The following is a 16,327-nucleotide window of genomic DNA, read 5'->3' as shown; positions in this document are numbered from 1 at the left end:
CTTCCGCTTATAGTAACAAATCCTATCATTTGGTTAATTTCTTAAATAAAGATCCCCATTAACGTAGGAAATGTTTAATTATAAATAGGTCAACACTCCATTTATCAATTGTGTTTTTGTAATATGTACAACTTGAATTATAATTTAATTTTTTAGTGAATTATATTTTTGAAATTGCTATTATGTTGACATAAATGTTGTTGCAGTCGTTATTCATTATGTAACTAGTTTTATATTTATTACAATACTTTTTATTTTATAACTCTATATAAAATTATATCTTGAACTAGATATACGAAATTCAAAAACTGAGTAAATTAAACCTCTTCCTGCTTTTTTTCAGCAATACTGTTAAAACTAGGGTAGTTTATCTAATTATTTATTTATTTTTTAATTTATTTGCAAACTATTTATTTACAGTCGTTTTTTTGAATTGAATTTGGGAAAATATATGAAATACAGCTTTAACATGATTTTTCGTAAAATAAATTGCACTAAACATTTGTAAGATGATCACATCAAAAAACGGATTTAATTATTTTCATTTTTTGTAACAATTTACCTGTTTCTTTATTTACTGAACACTCTGTATATTATTCAGATTATGTTATGATTTGTAAAAACATGTATAATTCATACGATTATTCAATAGTACATTATATTTCAGTCAACAATTGCCTTCTAAGAGACAAAATTCTCATGTTATTTCGTACAAATTTAGAGTATAAATATTTCATTGAAAAATTATTTGCATAAAAGTTGATTGATCAAATATATCAACACTGAACATTTGACTACTTAATTTATATTACAGTTAATATGAAATAATAATCACATTTTCCAAATAAACAAATCAATTCAAATTATGTTTTATTAAAAAAAAATTTAGTAACATTTAAAAAAGAAAAATTACCATCAATACTTTTTAAAACAATTCACTAGTTTAGTCGTAAAAAAATGTTAAGTACTCTTTTCATGTAGTTTCAATTAATAAAATAGTTGAAGGTTTTCAACGGTTTCCGTCTAGAATACAAGGGGTTATTTTTAAAATATTTTGTGCGATTGAATATTCTTTATAAAGTTAAATAACAAAGGCATATTAAGGGGGGGGGGGCGATATCGTCCTTTTAGATCAGCGCTATCAATATTTTTTAAAGCCGATATTTACAAAATTAGTCTTCAAATACTTTTTTTAGATCTTTAAACAAAAAAAAATTATCTAGCAAGCTTTGACAAGGTAATCAAAATAAGTCGCTCCCTAAAAATGAATCCTAAATACGCCATTATTGAATACTCGTGTGAAAATTTGAATGTCTCTAAATTATCGAAAACTGTCGAGTGTATTGTAAAGTATATAAACAAATTGGTTATAATCTTCCTATTACATGTTGACCTGTGTATGCGTATTCCATAGCCCCAAGAAACTCTTATGCATATTTAATGGCACGTAAGCGATGGCGATAAGTATGCCGGAGTTGTATAATGTCGAGGATCGTCTAGCAAAATAACAAACATCACGTAACGCCTTTCGCAGTGAGCACGTGGGCGAAGAAATGAATGATAAAGTCCAAATTTTGTGCACTTGCACTTACAATGTATTGAATAGTAATCATCGAGTATTGGTGAAGTAGGTAATAATGACAAAGTGCTGAAACTACTGTGTGCATAACTGTAACGCCACACTAATAAAACAATGTTAATGATTAAACCATAATAGCAATACGTTCCGGCAGTAAACGTCGGCCACATGGACCAACTGATGACTGGCCCAAACGCCGGAGAAAGGGAAAGCGTTTTGCGGTGTGTGGCCGCCACTGGATATCCGTAAAACGATGCACTCAAGTTTCTGTCTGCGCTTTGAGATACACGTTTATGTCGCTTCGTTCGTTTCCGGCTAATCGTTTGTAATCAAATTTTAATATTGAAGTTTTTTATGTTATTTTTTCACAACATCACCCGACTAGTGTATTTGTGTATTCATTTATTGTCAACTAGTAATATTTACGAACACGTACAATATTGTGATCTGCGCTTCGAAATAATCGTTTAATATTTTTGACTTAGACTTTATCGAAATTCAGTAAGTACCTTTAAAAAATTAATTCACTTTGTTCAGTAGAAACTATGTATAAAGTAATTTTTTAAGTCAAATAAAACATTTTTATTTCGCGTCCCATTTTTAATTAATACTGGTTTAGACATATTTTATTTATAATTTTTAGTATTAGCTTTTGAATTAGCCGTGTGTTGAACAACTTTTTAAGTTATTGATTTATTTTTATCACTTATACGTTTTCTGAAATATAATTTCTACATACATAACCTACCAATAGTTGTTGATTTTAGTTTTTTTGAAATGGATCAATTGTCAGTCTTGTAATAATTTCATAGAAAAATATATCAATTTTTTTTGCTTGTATTTTTCTGCACAAAAATTTGATTCTAGTTAGATGCAATTAGTATATGTTTTAATATGTGCGCCGTTATTGGGTAGATTTCTCTGACCTTTTAATAAAATAATTTTTATTGTAACGATAATCAATAATTCATTTTTAGGAAATTATTTATCTCCGACATTTTTATATAAATTTAATAGAATCAATAGTTTTAATTCTATGTGTTTAATAAAAAATTATATGTCTAACCATAAATATTAAATTTTATTTTTCAAAAGTGACAAGTTAATCGAAATAATTCATTTGAAGTTCATAAAATTGAAAAAATTTTATAATAGCATAGTAAATTTTCCCATATTGATATAATATGTATTACCGTATTACAAAGTTGTTACAAGAGGTTTTAATAACTAACAGCACCTACGATAGAAAATTAAAACACATACATTATTTTTTAAAAATGTCTAAATATTAAATGTAGCATACAATAAAATCGAATAAAGATAATTATTCGTATTTTTATACAATCTTTTAAATTATTTATTTTAATACTTCAATTATAGATAATGAATTTTAATCGAATCACATTTTTTTCATTAAAATTAATAGTTTCTTTTTATTTTATTTAATATTTCCTCGTTTGATATTAATTATGGATATGTCAATTTTTGTATAATATTTTTACTATCTATCATTCCTGTTATGATAATAAATTATAAATAAACTACTTGAATATACTAAATAAATAACAATATATATTTACAAATTTTTTATTACTTCTCCAATTACTTTTTTAAAAAATACAAAATTTGTTTTAGAGTTATATAAATTCTAATTAAAAAATACGTAGTTCACATAATCATTTATTCGTGAAGTATATATACGATATTCGATTTTTACATAACAGTTAGTACCTATAAATAAACTAATAAATATTCAGTAATGTCTCCTAATAAGTGTGACAAAAAGCATAGCATTGAATGTATTGCTTCTCAGAATAATTGCGACTTTCAACAGTCATATTCTAATGAGAAGTGTTAACAAATACTTTAGGGTTACTAGATACTTATGGTATTGTCTATTCATATTATAATTTATATAGCGTTATAGTTTGTAGCTAAAATAAGCTTGAATAGTTTTAGTTAGCCCATGAAAATTTATAAAACATAAAAAAATGGATTTCTCGTATGAAATGAATACTAACTACAGGGCCAATACTGTACATAGGGCCTAAAAATATATTTTGAAGACTGTTGTTTTGCTTGTCATCCATGTTAAATTATTATTTTCACTGAAAAAAACAACACTGACCGTGTTCAGTTGTAACATGTTTTATATTTGTAGTAGCAATATGTCGAAAAAAAGTTACGACTTAAAACATTTATTTAAAACAATATTTCTTCTTCCATAATAAAAGTTCTTAATAGTAATCACATAATTAAAAAAACATTTGTTTTTTTTTTACATTTTACTTTAGATACATAGTAGTTAAAGATACTCTAATTATCGAGTTGTTGTAGTTCTGAACCAAGGGTTGATATTATTAAAACATTTAAACATTAAACATCTCAGTATTATATGAAATATTAATTAAATGTGCCAATATTTTAAGTGCAAATATTTAACAACAAAAAAATCTTATATTACTTCGGATTTTAAGTTATCCTAAGGAAACGTATACTCACTCGAAAATAAATATAAGTTGCAAATTAAACAATTTTAAAGTCTATCTTAGTATAATAAACATTTTAAGACATTATATTAACAAAATGATACATAACTATGAATTATATATAAAGATTATCAACCTATTACTTATTATGTCAAATAGTGCCGGCGCTAAGTTTAAGGAGCAAATAGTAATTCTGCGGCCCCTATACCAAGAGATACGGGGGCCTCCATCAGGTAAGAAATATTTTCACCATCAAGTGAAAAACCAATTATATGATAATAGTGGCTTCAATGACGTTTAGGATTGTTAAAAAAACTTATAAAAATAAATAAACCTGTTTATATCCTTTAGACTAATATAAATTTTGAAACATTAAACACATTTTAATAAAATTTATTTTATGTACGATATGTTTATAAATTGTGATTAATATAATATAGTATTTTCAAAAACATATCTGACACTTTTAGGCTGTTTTTAGGGATACTCAATGCGAATGTACTAATTGCAATAGTTCAAAACGTTTAATTAAAATTAATGCTATTGATGCGTAAGCATACTCGATTTTTCGTGTTAGCAATACTCTTTAACCCAATGGGTTTTACACACAATACTATCGATGACAATTCGTTGCTTTCAAAAAGTAGGAAACGGCACATTTGGTTGTAAATAAGCGCAAACGTATCTCGCGAGAATTACACTTGGTCGATAACCATATTGAAATTATGTAATAATTGTGTATACAAATGTATATGGAGGTCATCGGGCAGACGATGCGACTAGTTATGGTCGCTGAACGGTTACTTAAGTGGGAACCGTAGGGGTCAGCCAGACTGTGCCGACCGGGTGAAAGTGTATCCTTGGATTATATCATTATTATTATGTATTTTTTATGTGTATACTTTTTTTCCTATGATCGATAACAGTAGTACGCATATTATATTATTGAATTGTAGTGATTGAATTGACTTAGTTCCATTTGTCACCGAGTGACGCAATTTTTGATTTTACTTGGGAACAATAAGTAGTTATTATTAATAGTAATAAGCGAACAAATGTACCATACTTATGGAATTGCGAAAATCTTGGGAAAAAAATATTACTGTTATTATTATAATATTTTCATGCCAATTATTTTAATTTTTACAGGTCTTGAACAATAATCTTCTATCGAAAACTATGTAAAGAAGCCGCTGTTATCGTGGAAGACAAACGTTAGGGTAGTTTAGACAATGTGTATCGTTAGAAACTCCGAAAATTCGTGTGTTAGAGCAAATAGACTTTTAGGTCTCTTAGTAAAATGTTATAGTTTTTTTAACTTTTAAACCAATAAATAACCAACATTGCTTAATTTTATTGTAGAATCAGTGCTAACTAGTAATGACGCTATAGTTAACGAATACGAAGGATATGATATTCGCTTTAATTGCAGCCGGAACAGCTTTAAAAGCTGGCCTAACAATAGTTGGGACGAGCGTTTGGCTGATACCGATGCTTATTGCTGCGATGGCTTATTATCGATATGATCTTTATGATCCAGAGTCTCGAACTTTCAACCAAAAAATACTTAGACGGGAATATGATTTTATTGTAGTTGGTGGAGGATCTGCTGGAGCTGTTGTCGCAAGCAGATTGTCAGAAGTAAGTTAAAATGATATAAATTCATTATTAATAAGATTGTTTTAAATCGTTATATTAAAAAGATTGGACATTGGAACGTTTTGTTGTTGGAAGCAGGACCAGATGAAAATGAATTAACAGATGTTCCTTCACTCGCAGGTTATCTACAACTATCACGTTTCGACTGGCAGTACAAAACTGAACCTACTGGTAAGTAATAATAACACTTATTATACTAAACATCAAGTCAAAAATTTTGTCTGAGTAGTCTTAAGCAAAGAATATTATTACTATGTAACAAGTTCAAAAATATTGATTTTCATAATGATAACATATTTAAATTAATATAATGTAATTTAAGTTTATTTCCATTAAGATATTACATAAGAGAAAAATAATTATTTGTATAAATGTTAGTTATTTATATTATTTTATAGTTAAATAACTGCACTTTAGCTATTCCACGTGGCGTTAAATATTTAATAAATAAATAATAATTCTCTTAAAAGTATTTTCTTAATTTCAATTTACTTCAGAATATATCCTTTACCAAAACAAAAAAAAACAAAAAGAATTCATTTTTCATTACCTTTAAAGAAAGACCAGGCATTTTTTTTACTCAATAAAAAATTAATTCAGTAAAACTATTAAAGTTACATACATTAAATTTGTTGTTAATTTAGTGGGTGGAAAATATTTTTTTTGTTTCAGATATACTGAAATACTTTTTAATATTTAATAAAATTTTTACCAAAATAAAAATATACTATTAAATAGATAAAGGAAAATAAAATATTTTAACACTTTAACATACAAATAGAGTTTAAACTATTTAAATTTATGACAAAAATTTTTTATTATTTTTTTCGTTTTATCAAAACATTAAGTGATTTCGTAAATTTAAAGCTAAATTTAATTTTTTTAATTTACTAAAGACTACATATTCTTGTTTAATATAACCAAAACATTATTGTAAAACTCGTGTAAATATTGTAGATATCTAAACCAATGACCTGTGATGCTTTGGTTATTAAAAAAACAATATGTTGGAATCTTTTATCTTTTATTTTCTGCTTTTACAAAACATTTTAAGCAGCTAATTAAATAAAATTAAAATTTTATAGGTAAAGCCTGTCTTGGAATGAAAAATCATCGATGTAATTGGCCAAGGGGGAAAGTATTGGGTGGGTCTAGTGTATTAAATTATATGTTATATGTTAGAGGCAATCGGTATGATTATGATGGGTGGCGAGATTTAGGTAATGAAGGTTGGGGTTATAGTGAAATTCTTCAATATTTTACAAAGTCTGAAGACAATCGAAATCCGTATTTAGCTAGACCTGGATCACCCTATCATAAGACGGGTGGTCTTCTAACAGTACAAGAAGCTCCTTGGAGAACTCCATTGGTACTTTCATTTGTAGAAGCCGGTCAAGAAGTTACAGGTTATCCAAATAGAGATATAAATGGAAAGCATCAAACTGGATTTATGGTAGCACAGGTAAACAAATTAAAAAATTAAATCATAGAAGTTTGGCGTGGTCAAGCCTATAAGTTAACCGTGGCTAATACAAAGTATTACTGTTTTAAGATAAGCCTATGTTTAATTAAATTATATATTTACTAAAAATTCAAACAACAATAAAATACGGATTCATTTAAACATCTTTATTTTCTTGAAATTTTTCTGATAATTGCTTTTGCAAAGCTAGATAGATAGGAAAAGTAATTTGATTTTTTTTTCAATCCTCTCCATGTATAGCAAATTGAAACAAGTATTACGATTAATAAATTAGATTTTTGTCGATTAAATAATTTTATAGCTATTTTCCAAAAGTCTCATTTCAATTTTAGCAATTAATTAGGAGAACAAAAACTTTTTAAATGTTCGATGATATCTTATACAAATCATTATTTTTGAAGTGTAAAAGATAAACCTTCACAATAATATTGATTATTCATTTTTTTCAAAAACAACAAAAAACATTATTGTTTCTATAAATTATGAAAAATCTTAAAATTCACTTTTTTAACTTTATTTATAACATTTTTTTAAGATATATCCCTTATAATTGTTTAAATTCACAAATTATGTTAAATTTAATCGTGTTTAACGTTTTCTCTAGAATAACACATAAAAAACAAATTCACGTTATATTTAAAAGATAATATACACAAATTATTTTTTCTAATTATAACATCATTAAATATTTAATATACACAGGGGACTATTCGAAAAGGAACTCGCTGTAGCTCAGCTAAAGCATTTCTTCGACCTGCTAGGCTCAGATCAAATTTACATGTTGCTATGCAATCTCATGTTACTAAAGTCATCATAGACTCTACGACAAAACGGGTAATTGGGGTACAGTTTCTACGTGACAGTCACATACAGATAGTTTACGCGAAACGAGAAGTAATCCTTTCAGCTGGTGCTATTGGTAGTCCACAACTCATGATGTTATCAGGAATTGGACCACAAGAACATTTACAAAGATTAGGTATACCAGTAATTCAAAACCTTCGAGTTGGTGACAATCTACAAGATCACATAGGCCTCGCAGGATTAACATTTATTGTCGATAAACCAGTTGCTATTGTTCAAAATAGATTAAGAGTAAGTATGTTTATTTATTCAATAAAAAAAATGGTAGCACAGTGGGATCGCGACACCGCGTGGACCTAACATAGTTGAAACAAGTATAGATAATATCTAACAGTGATTAAAATCACTATCATAAAAAGCGCTTTGGTACAGATCTGATAGTGGTTCATTTTAAGAAATTGATGGATTATTACAAAAACAAAATTAATTCCTATTTATATAATTATATAAATAATTCGAGAAAAAAGAAGAAGATCTATATAATTATAAGCTGATTAGTAGTTCTTTAATTTATAAGTATAATCTTCTTCTTCTATTTCTTCGCCTTTAACCCAACTTCTTAAATTGGATAATGAAATATCAAGTAGTAAGACATAGCTATTGGAAATTTTATTTATTTAAAATAATTTAAGAAATACTATTATTTCCAAAAAATGGCTTCAGAAATGAACAAGCTTAATTAAGCATTTAATGATACTTGATTTAAATTTGGCAATTTTAAATCNTAATAAAAATTGATCACTTGTGGCTAGTTAATTAAGTAAAATTAAAACTATATTAAAAGTATTATTAATTTAAAAAAACTAAAAAATATTAAAAATATTAAACTCAAAAGCCACAAAAAAATTAATGAAAAGTCGCGGATACGTATTTCGGAAACAATGTTACCATTATCAACGCTAAACACATACTGACACCCCGACTAGAAAAAACTCCCTTATATACCCCTAGTGACCTTATCACCTAGTGACGTTATCACTAAGTAATATTATCACATTTTGCCAGTTTACACAAGTTTAATAATGAATTTTTCAGTGGGCCAAGATCCCAATTAATTAAATTGTTTTTATTTTTAAACATTTCTATTGCTTCTCTGATATTAAGTTCTTTGTAATTATTTACGTTTTTAATTAGTTTTATGGTTTTAATAGAGTGATTATGTGTCAATAAATGTTCGGCCACTGGAGATTTCTCAATTTCTTGATTTTTAATATTTCTTAAGTGCTCTTTAAACCTGACCCCTATATTTCTTTTTGTTTGTCCTACGTAACATTTATTACAACTTTCACATTGTATTTTATAAATGCCTGATTTCCCCCCTTCATCTACCTTATCTTTAGGGTTACCTAATAAATCTCTTAAATTATTACTCTTAGATGTTACCAAAGTAATACCAAAATTCTTAAATATTTTAGTTAATCCATTTGAGATGCCCGGATAAAATAAAATTGGTGATCTAATTACTTTTTGTTCCCCCTCGCTGGAGAGTGTACTAGCTGCCCTCCTTTCTTTTTTCCACTTTTGTTTTCGGACTAATTTCAAAATTATGTTTTCGTTATACCCATTAAATTTAGCTATTTCTTTTATAACCACCAATTCTTTATCATAATCTATTTTATTCATCGGAATATTAATTAATCTGTAAACCATACTATTAAAAGCTGACAATTTGTGTTGCCAGGTGTGGTTCGATGTGTTCGGAATGTATCTGAACGTGTGTGTGTTTTTCCGATAAATTTCAAAATTTAGTTCCCCCTCTGTTCTTTTAACTAATAAATCCAAAAAAGGCAATTTTCCCTCTATTTCTTGTTCATATGTAAATTTAATCGATGGGTAAAAAGAATTTAAATGTTGTATGAAAACCCCCATATTAAAATCTTTATTTATAACTGCAAAAATATCATCGACATACCTAACCCAAATTTTTGGAAAATCACCATAAGTGTATTTTAAATTTGTTTCAAACCTACTCATAAAAAGTTCTGCTAAAAATGGTGATAGCGGATTTCCCATTGCTGTGCCCTCAGTTTGCTCATAAAATTTATTTTGAAACTGAAAAACATTTTGACTCATACATAACTTTGTTAAATTAATAAGCTCATTTATTTTATCCTGTTCAATGTTTTGGTCCTTTAGCCAGTCTTTAAGAAAATCAATTGTTATATTTATTGGAATATTCGGAAATAAGGCAACTACGTCAAAAGAAATTAACCTGTCATTATTTTGAATGGTATAACTAGATAATTGTTTAACTAAATCAATATTATTTTTAACTGAAAAACTATCGAATTTTTTGAAAGATGAAAATACCCTTACTAGGTGTTTAGCCAAATTGTAAGTCGGAGCATTAATATTCGACACAATAGGTCTCATAGTACTTCCTGGCTTATGTATTTTTGGCAAAGCATATAGTTTAGGTATTTGAGGGTTTGAAATTTTAATGAAAAACCTGAACTTTTCTTCGATTATTAATTTTGAACTATTTATGACGTTTGTAGCCTCCCTTATCATTTTACTTAATGGATTCTTTTTAATTTCTTTATAAGGACCCTCTTGAATCATTCTTGATACTCTTTCATAATAATCTTCTTTTTTTAGTATTACAACAGAATTCCCCTTATCTGCCTTTAAATAAAAACAGTTTTTATTTTTTAAGTCTTTTATGAGTCGTGAATGTTTTTCATTTTTTCCTAAACCCCCTTTATTTATAACAGAATTTTTTTGTAGAAAATTTAAACACTCCCTTCTTGCTAAGTCTTGATTATTAAAATCAACACTTTTANATCTAGCTAGATAAAATTTATGTACCTCAGATGTATTGATCAGTAATATGGGTTCTGTGAGAGTTGATATTTTTATGAACAGATAAAACGTAAATCAGTGCCTTCTTACCTTGGATTTTTAGTTTCGATGCAAAACTAAAAATTCAATCAAACTTTGTTAAAAATCTATTCAGCGGGGGTATTATAATTAAGAACCCATTGTTAATTTCAGGTGAAACCCAAAATCATATTTTTAGAAATTATTTATACAGCTATTAGTTACCAAAAAATTCGGAATAATATAAAATGGTAAAAGAGTTTTTTTTTTTTAATTAATAAATTAAATTAATAAAGAAAAATTATTTAAATTTGTAGTTTTAACCTATTATCATACCAAATATATATTGGCAATATATACTTTATTAACATTAAATACGAGTGAATTTAATTGACAATATGGAGAAAGTTGTCTAATTAATTTTTTAGTTGATAAAAGATAAATTTTTTTCAATTCTTGAATGTAATATTGATTGATTTAATTGATGAAAAATAATGGTCATATAAAATATAAGATATACAAATGACAGATATAAAAAAACCACTTAGTAAAATTAAGTGTAGACACAGTGTCTGTGGTCCTTTATTGATTGTTTTGAATATCTATAATATTTTTATTGTTTAAATTTTATGAACTCAATTTTAATAAAAATCAAACGAATTTTGAATTTTTTTTCCTATACTCAAAATAAACTAAGAAAAAGATCAAAAAAATTCATTTTGATGGGCGAAATTCAAACCTTGTACCACAAGCATGAAAAAATTTTATGTTACGCGGTAATCGAACATTTAATTTGTTAGTAAATAAAATTGACAATTTAAACTAATTCAAAATTTCAAAGTTGCTTTTCTTTAAAAAATTAAAAAGTATAAAATAGGTTTAATTTTACATTATTGTTAATGAGATTTTTATGAAAACTTTTGGCCGCATTACTATAATCACCTCTTGTAAGGTAATTTAAAATAAATGCCTAGTTATAGATTCTTTTTAAAGTAATAATGGTATAAAATTTACACATTAATAAATTCTTATTGAATGTTGATGAAGGGGTAGTGTGTTACCCCCTCAACCATTATTTATGACTTACTAACTAAAAAATTAGATAGGTTTAAAGTTCAAATAAATAATTTCGAATGAAAAATTAGGTGGGTAGGTCCCATAAATCCTATTATTTAATTATCCTATGTAGTTTAAACTTATTTCTTAAAAACACTTTCAAATAAATTTTTATTCAAGAATTTACTACGTTCCTTCACAAAAAAGTCGTACTTTGTTTATTAATTTTGCACCACAAAGACAAGTTCGTAAGACAANGTTTATTAATTTTGCACCACAAAGACAAGTTCGTAAGACAAAGTTTTTTTTAATAAACTATGTTACATTAACTTTAATTTGTGATATGAATAAAAGTGTCAGTATTTCTGGATCATTTTCAAATCTTTGTCGAAAATGTTAATTTTTGGTGCAAAAGTTACTATTTTGAATTCCCCCTGTGTTAGTTAAAAGGTCAGATTTTCAAAAAAATATCCCAAATGATAGGAAAATGCTTAAGATCTATAACAAAAAAGTTTTCAAAATGTTGAAAATTGTAGATTTAAAAATAGTTTAAGTTTTGAGGGATTTCTTCCATATACTGGGTACTATGAATTCTTTTTTTTAATTTTTGAACGTAATTTCATTGATTAAATACGATTTGTGATTTCTTACCGCATTGTTCATTAAATTCGGTCCAGTAAAAACTAAGAATATATGGTAATAGATACAAAAAAATAAACACATTATAATAAAATTAATACCTTCTTAGTTTTGCATCGAAGCTCAAAACTATAGTTTTCTTTGCAAGAATAAAATTTTTTATCTTGAATTAATATAAATATTATATTTGAACTTCAGCCTATTGCTGTCACTATGGAATACATAGCTCGAGAAAGAGGTCCAATGACTACTTTAGGAGGAGTGGAAGGCCTTGGTTTTGTACCAACGATTTATGCAAACGATACCGATTACCCTGATATTCAATTCCACATGGCTCCTGCATGTTTATCATCGGACGATGGAATCAAAGTTCGTAAAATTCTGAATATCAAAGACTCTCTTTATGACAGAGTATATCGACCAATAGCAGATAAAGATGCTTGGACTATAATACCATTATTACTGAGACCAAGATCTCGAGGACAAATACGACTTAGATCTAAAGATCCTACAGTTTATCCATACATTAATGCCAACTATTTTGATGATCCTCTTGACGTAGCAACATTAGTCGAAGGCGTAAAATTAGCCATAAAAGTAAATATTTTATCTGCATGCTACTAATGAATTAAATATTTTTTATTATATACAATGAATTGATTTACAGATAGGTCAAAGTAAGGTGTTTCGACAATATCGATCAAGGCTCCATAAGACACCTTTACCAGGATGTATTCATTATGAGTTCAACACTGATGCATATTGGGAATGTGCTGTGCGTCATTTAAGTATGACCATATATCATCCTGTCGGAACATGCAAAATGGGTCCTTCAGATGATCCAACAGCCGTAGTAGATTCAAGACTGAGAGTATACGGAATACAAGGGTTAAGGGTCGTGGATGCATCAGTTATGCCTACAATTGTAAGCGGCAATACTAATGCACCAACCATTATGATTGGTGAAAAAGCATCTGACATGATCAAACAAGATTGGCTTAAAGATAATCGATATTCAGGTTGATTAGTTAAAATAGATTTGAAATTGTATAATTTTAAAATCTTTTTTCAACTGTGCCATTTGCAGAATATTAGTATTATATATTGTTTCTCAATTTTTTAATTTTAAGTATTGTTGTTACCATTCTATATATAAATGTATATATATATATATATATATATATATGTACATATATCTGAATAAATAGTTTATAAACTAAATAAACTACAGACATGTGATTCTATTTATTAAGAATATGTTATAATTGCTTATTATATACTTATTATTGTTTTAAAATTAATTTTACTTTTAATTGTAATAAAAAAAAAACACAATTCAAAATAGGCGAATTGTAACATGTTATACAAAAAAAATTTTAGACTATTTACACCAATCATTAAATTGGACGTTCAAACTTAATTATCGATTTGAATATATAATGAATCGAGAAAAAGTAATTTTTTTAACTATATTATATATTATATTATACTATATTATATTATAATTATGATCTTTTGACGTATCATTGAAAAGAGATAAGCTAAAAAAAATTGTGACAGATAGAAAAATAAAACAAAAAAATCATAATAAGATTAATATCTTCTCAGTTTAGTATTACTAATACAGATATAACAGAAAAATATGCACAAGTATTACAAAAAGTTAATAACGTTAAGATACTATTAATAATAATCAAGGGACACCAAGAAAAAATGTTTTTGTTACATTCTATCGATAATAAGTTATTTTACAAATATTCAAATTGTCACTAAAATATTAAAGAAAAAACTTTGAAATAATTATAATCTGCGTCAAATAAAAAAAAATGTTTAAAACTATTCAATGACCCAAATTTTTGTCGAACTGTGTAATATAAAAAACATTACCAACGAGTATGTCCAGGTTAAAAATTACTTTGTCGACCCTAGTAAAAATGACAAAATAACTATTACATTGTTAGCACTGTTAGTAGATAATTAAAAGTCCTTGGTTTTTTTAATCGAAATGACAAGCCTTTTAAGTCCATAGTATACATGCGTTCCCTTTATTTTTCTCTTGTTCACTCTTTGCTTGAATATTGTATAATTATCTGGTACCCATATCTTGATAAAGACCAGTTGTACTAGGAAAGTGTTCAAAATAGATAATTATCATTTGCTACTTTTCAACTTAAACTACCTAAATCAGACCATGACTGTAGCAATGCTTTATATATCCCATCAATTCTCTCTCGCCAATCAGATATTGATTCTCATCTCTTCGATCTCCTACTGAACGGGTCTATTGATGCACCCGTTCTTCTATCTTATATTCTCATCTGGATTCCTCATAACATTCGTAATCAATGTTCTTTTAGCTTCGATGCAAAGCTAAGAAAATATTGGTTTTACTATAATGTGTTTTTTTTTTGTGTCTATTACCACTTTTTCTTAGCTCTCACCAAACCGATTTCTTTCAGCGATGCGAAAAAGATCACAAATCATATATAGTCGAAGACAATATTCTCAAAAATTGAAAAAATTTTCCTCGTTCGCCATAAATGGGGGAAATCTCCAAAAAAATTACAAATTTAAAAATCGCTAATTTTTGACATTTTTAGCTTCGATGCGAAGCTGAGAAGGTATTAATTTTACTATGATGTGTTTTTTTTTTTTTATGTCTGTTGCCACTTTATCTCAGTTCTCACTGTACCGATTTCTTTCAACAATACATCAAAAGATCACAAATCGTATCTAGTTGAAGACATTACCCTTAAAAATTAAAAAAATTTCCCTCGTTCCCCAATGGGGGAAATATCCAAAAAAATTACAAATTTAAAAATTGGTAAATTTTGTCATTTTTTTTCACTTTTTTTTCTTAAAACTTCCATAACTTTTTCAAATATTAACAAATCAAAATAATATTTTTTTAAACTAAAACCTTAGATATTTTTCTTTCATTAGATATCATTTTTTTGAAAATCTAACATTTAACCTGCTCATTGGGGAAGATTTAAAATAGCAACTTTTTTACAAAAACTAATTTTTTAAACTTAATTTTTGAAAATGTTCCGGAAATACTGCGTCCTTTAAACATATATCAAATTAAAGTTTTTTTTATGTACTACAAAATGAAAAAAAAAAATTTGTCCCGACACTTTATCTTCTGCATGTNAAAGCTTATTTTATGTACTACAAAATTGAAAAAAAAAATTTGTCCCGACACTTTATCTTCTGCATGTAAACGGCTACCGTAGTTAAAAAAACGCTATTTTTGTGTTAAAATTTTCGATTTTCGATTTTAAATTTTCAACTAAAAAGTGCTATAACTTTTCGAAAAAGTATTTATCAGCACAAATTTTTTTTTTCTAAATACATTATAAGTACATCTTTCATTTGACATACTTTTTATTAAAATTGGACAATTTCCCCATATATAGGGACGTTAAAAACTTGAAATATTGTATAAAAAATAGAACTTTTTCGACTTAACTTTTAAAAGTGTTTCGGAAATACTGCGTCCTTTAAACATACATAAAATTAAAGCTTATTTTATGTACTATAAAATGAAAAAAAAAATTTGTCCCGACGACCTATCTACTATGTGCAAATTGCTGTCAAAATTTAAAAAAAAATGTAATATTTGCGATAAAAATCACCTTCTATAAGGAATATTTTTTGTATTTAAAACTGCCATAACTTTTTCAAATATTAACAAATCAAAATAATATTTCTTTATATTGAAACCTTAGGTAATTT

At 26.8% G+C, this 16,327-nt stretch overlaps 1 protein-coding gene and 1 long non-coding RNA gene across 2 annotated transcripts in view; one reads left to right on the top strand and one right to left on the bottom strand.

Annotated features, from left to right (window-relative positions):
- The window catches only part of LOC126898650 (uncharacterized), a 114,561-nt gene that overhangs the window by 25,483 nt on the left and 72,751 nt on the right, over positions 1-16,327 (bottom strand). The gene's annotated exons all lie outside the window — the stretch shown is intronic.
- LOC126898360 (glucose dehydrogenase [FAD, quinone]-like) lies at positions 1,821-13,757 on the top strand. The gene is made up of 8 exons (XM_050672328.1): positions 1,821-2,080; positions 5,218-5,355; positions 5,431-5,709; positions 5,772-5,898; positions 6,813-7,189; positions 7,913-8,305; positions 12,788-13,186; positions 13,257-13,757. The coding sequence occupies exons 3-8, from the start codon at positions 5,479-5,481 to the stop codon at positions 13,611-13,613; spliced, it is 1,884 nt and encodes a 627-aa protein (XP_050528285.1). The 5' UTR covers positions 1,821-2,080; positions 5,218-5,355; positions 5,431-5,478; the 3' UTR covers positions 13,614-13,757.

This window comes from Daktulosphaira vitifoliae, unplaced genomic scaffold, assembly GCF_025091365.1.
Source record: "Daktulosphaira vitifoliae isolate Bord-2020 unplaced genomic scaffold, ASM2509136v1 Scaffold_1, whole genome shotgun sequence".
Classification (NCBI taxonomy): domain Eukaryota; kingdom Metazoa; phylum Arthropoda; class Insecta; order Hemiptera; family Phylloxeridae; genus Daktulosphaira; species Daktulosphaira vitifoliae.
This window is presented reverse-complemented; position numbering and strand designations above follow the sequence as displayed.

Excerpts from the sequence above, each read along its gene's own strand:
- LOC126898360 (XM_050672328.1), top strand. The coding sequence starts at position 5,479 with ATGATATTCGCTTTAATTGCAGCCGGAACAGCTTTAAAAGCTGGCCTA. Across the intron at positions 5,710-5,771 it reads TCGCAAGCAGATTGTCAGAA|ATTGGACATTGGAACGTTTT; the intron begins GTAAGTTAAAAT and ends TATATTAAAAAG. Across the intron at positions 13,187-13,256 it reads GCGTAAAATTAGCCATAAAA|ATAGGTCAAAGTAAGGTGTT; the intron begins GTAAATATTTTA and ends ATTGATTTACAG.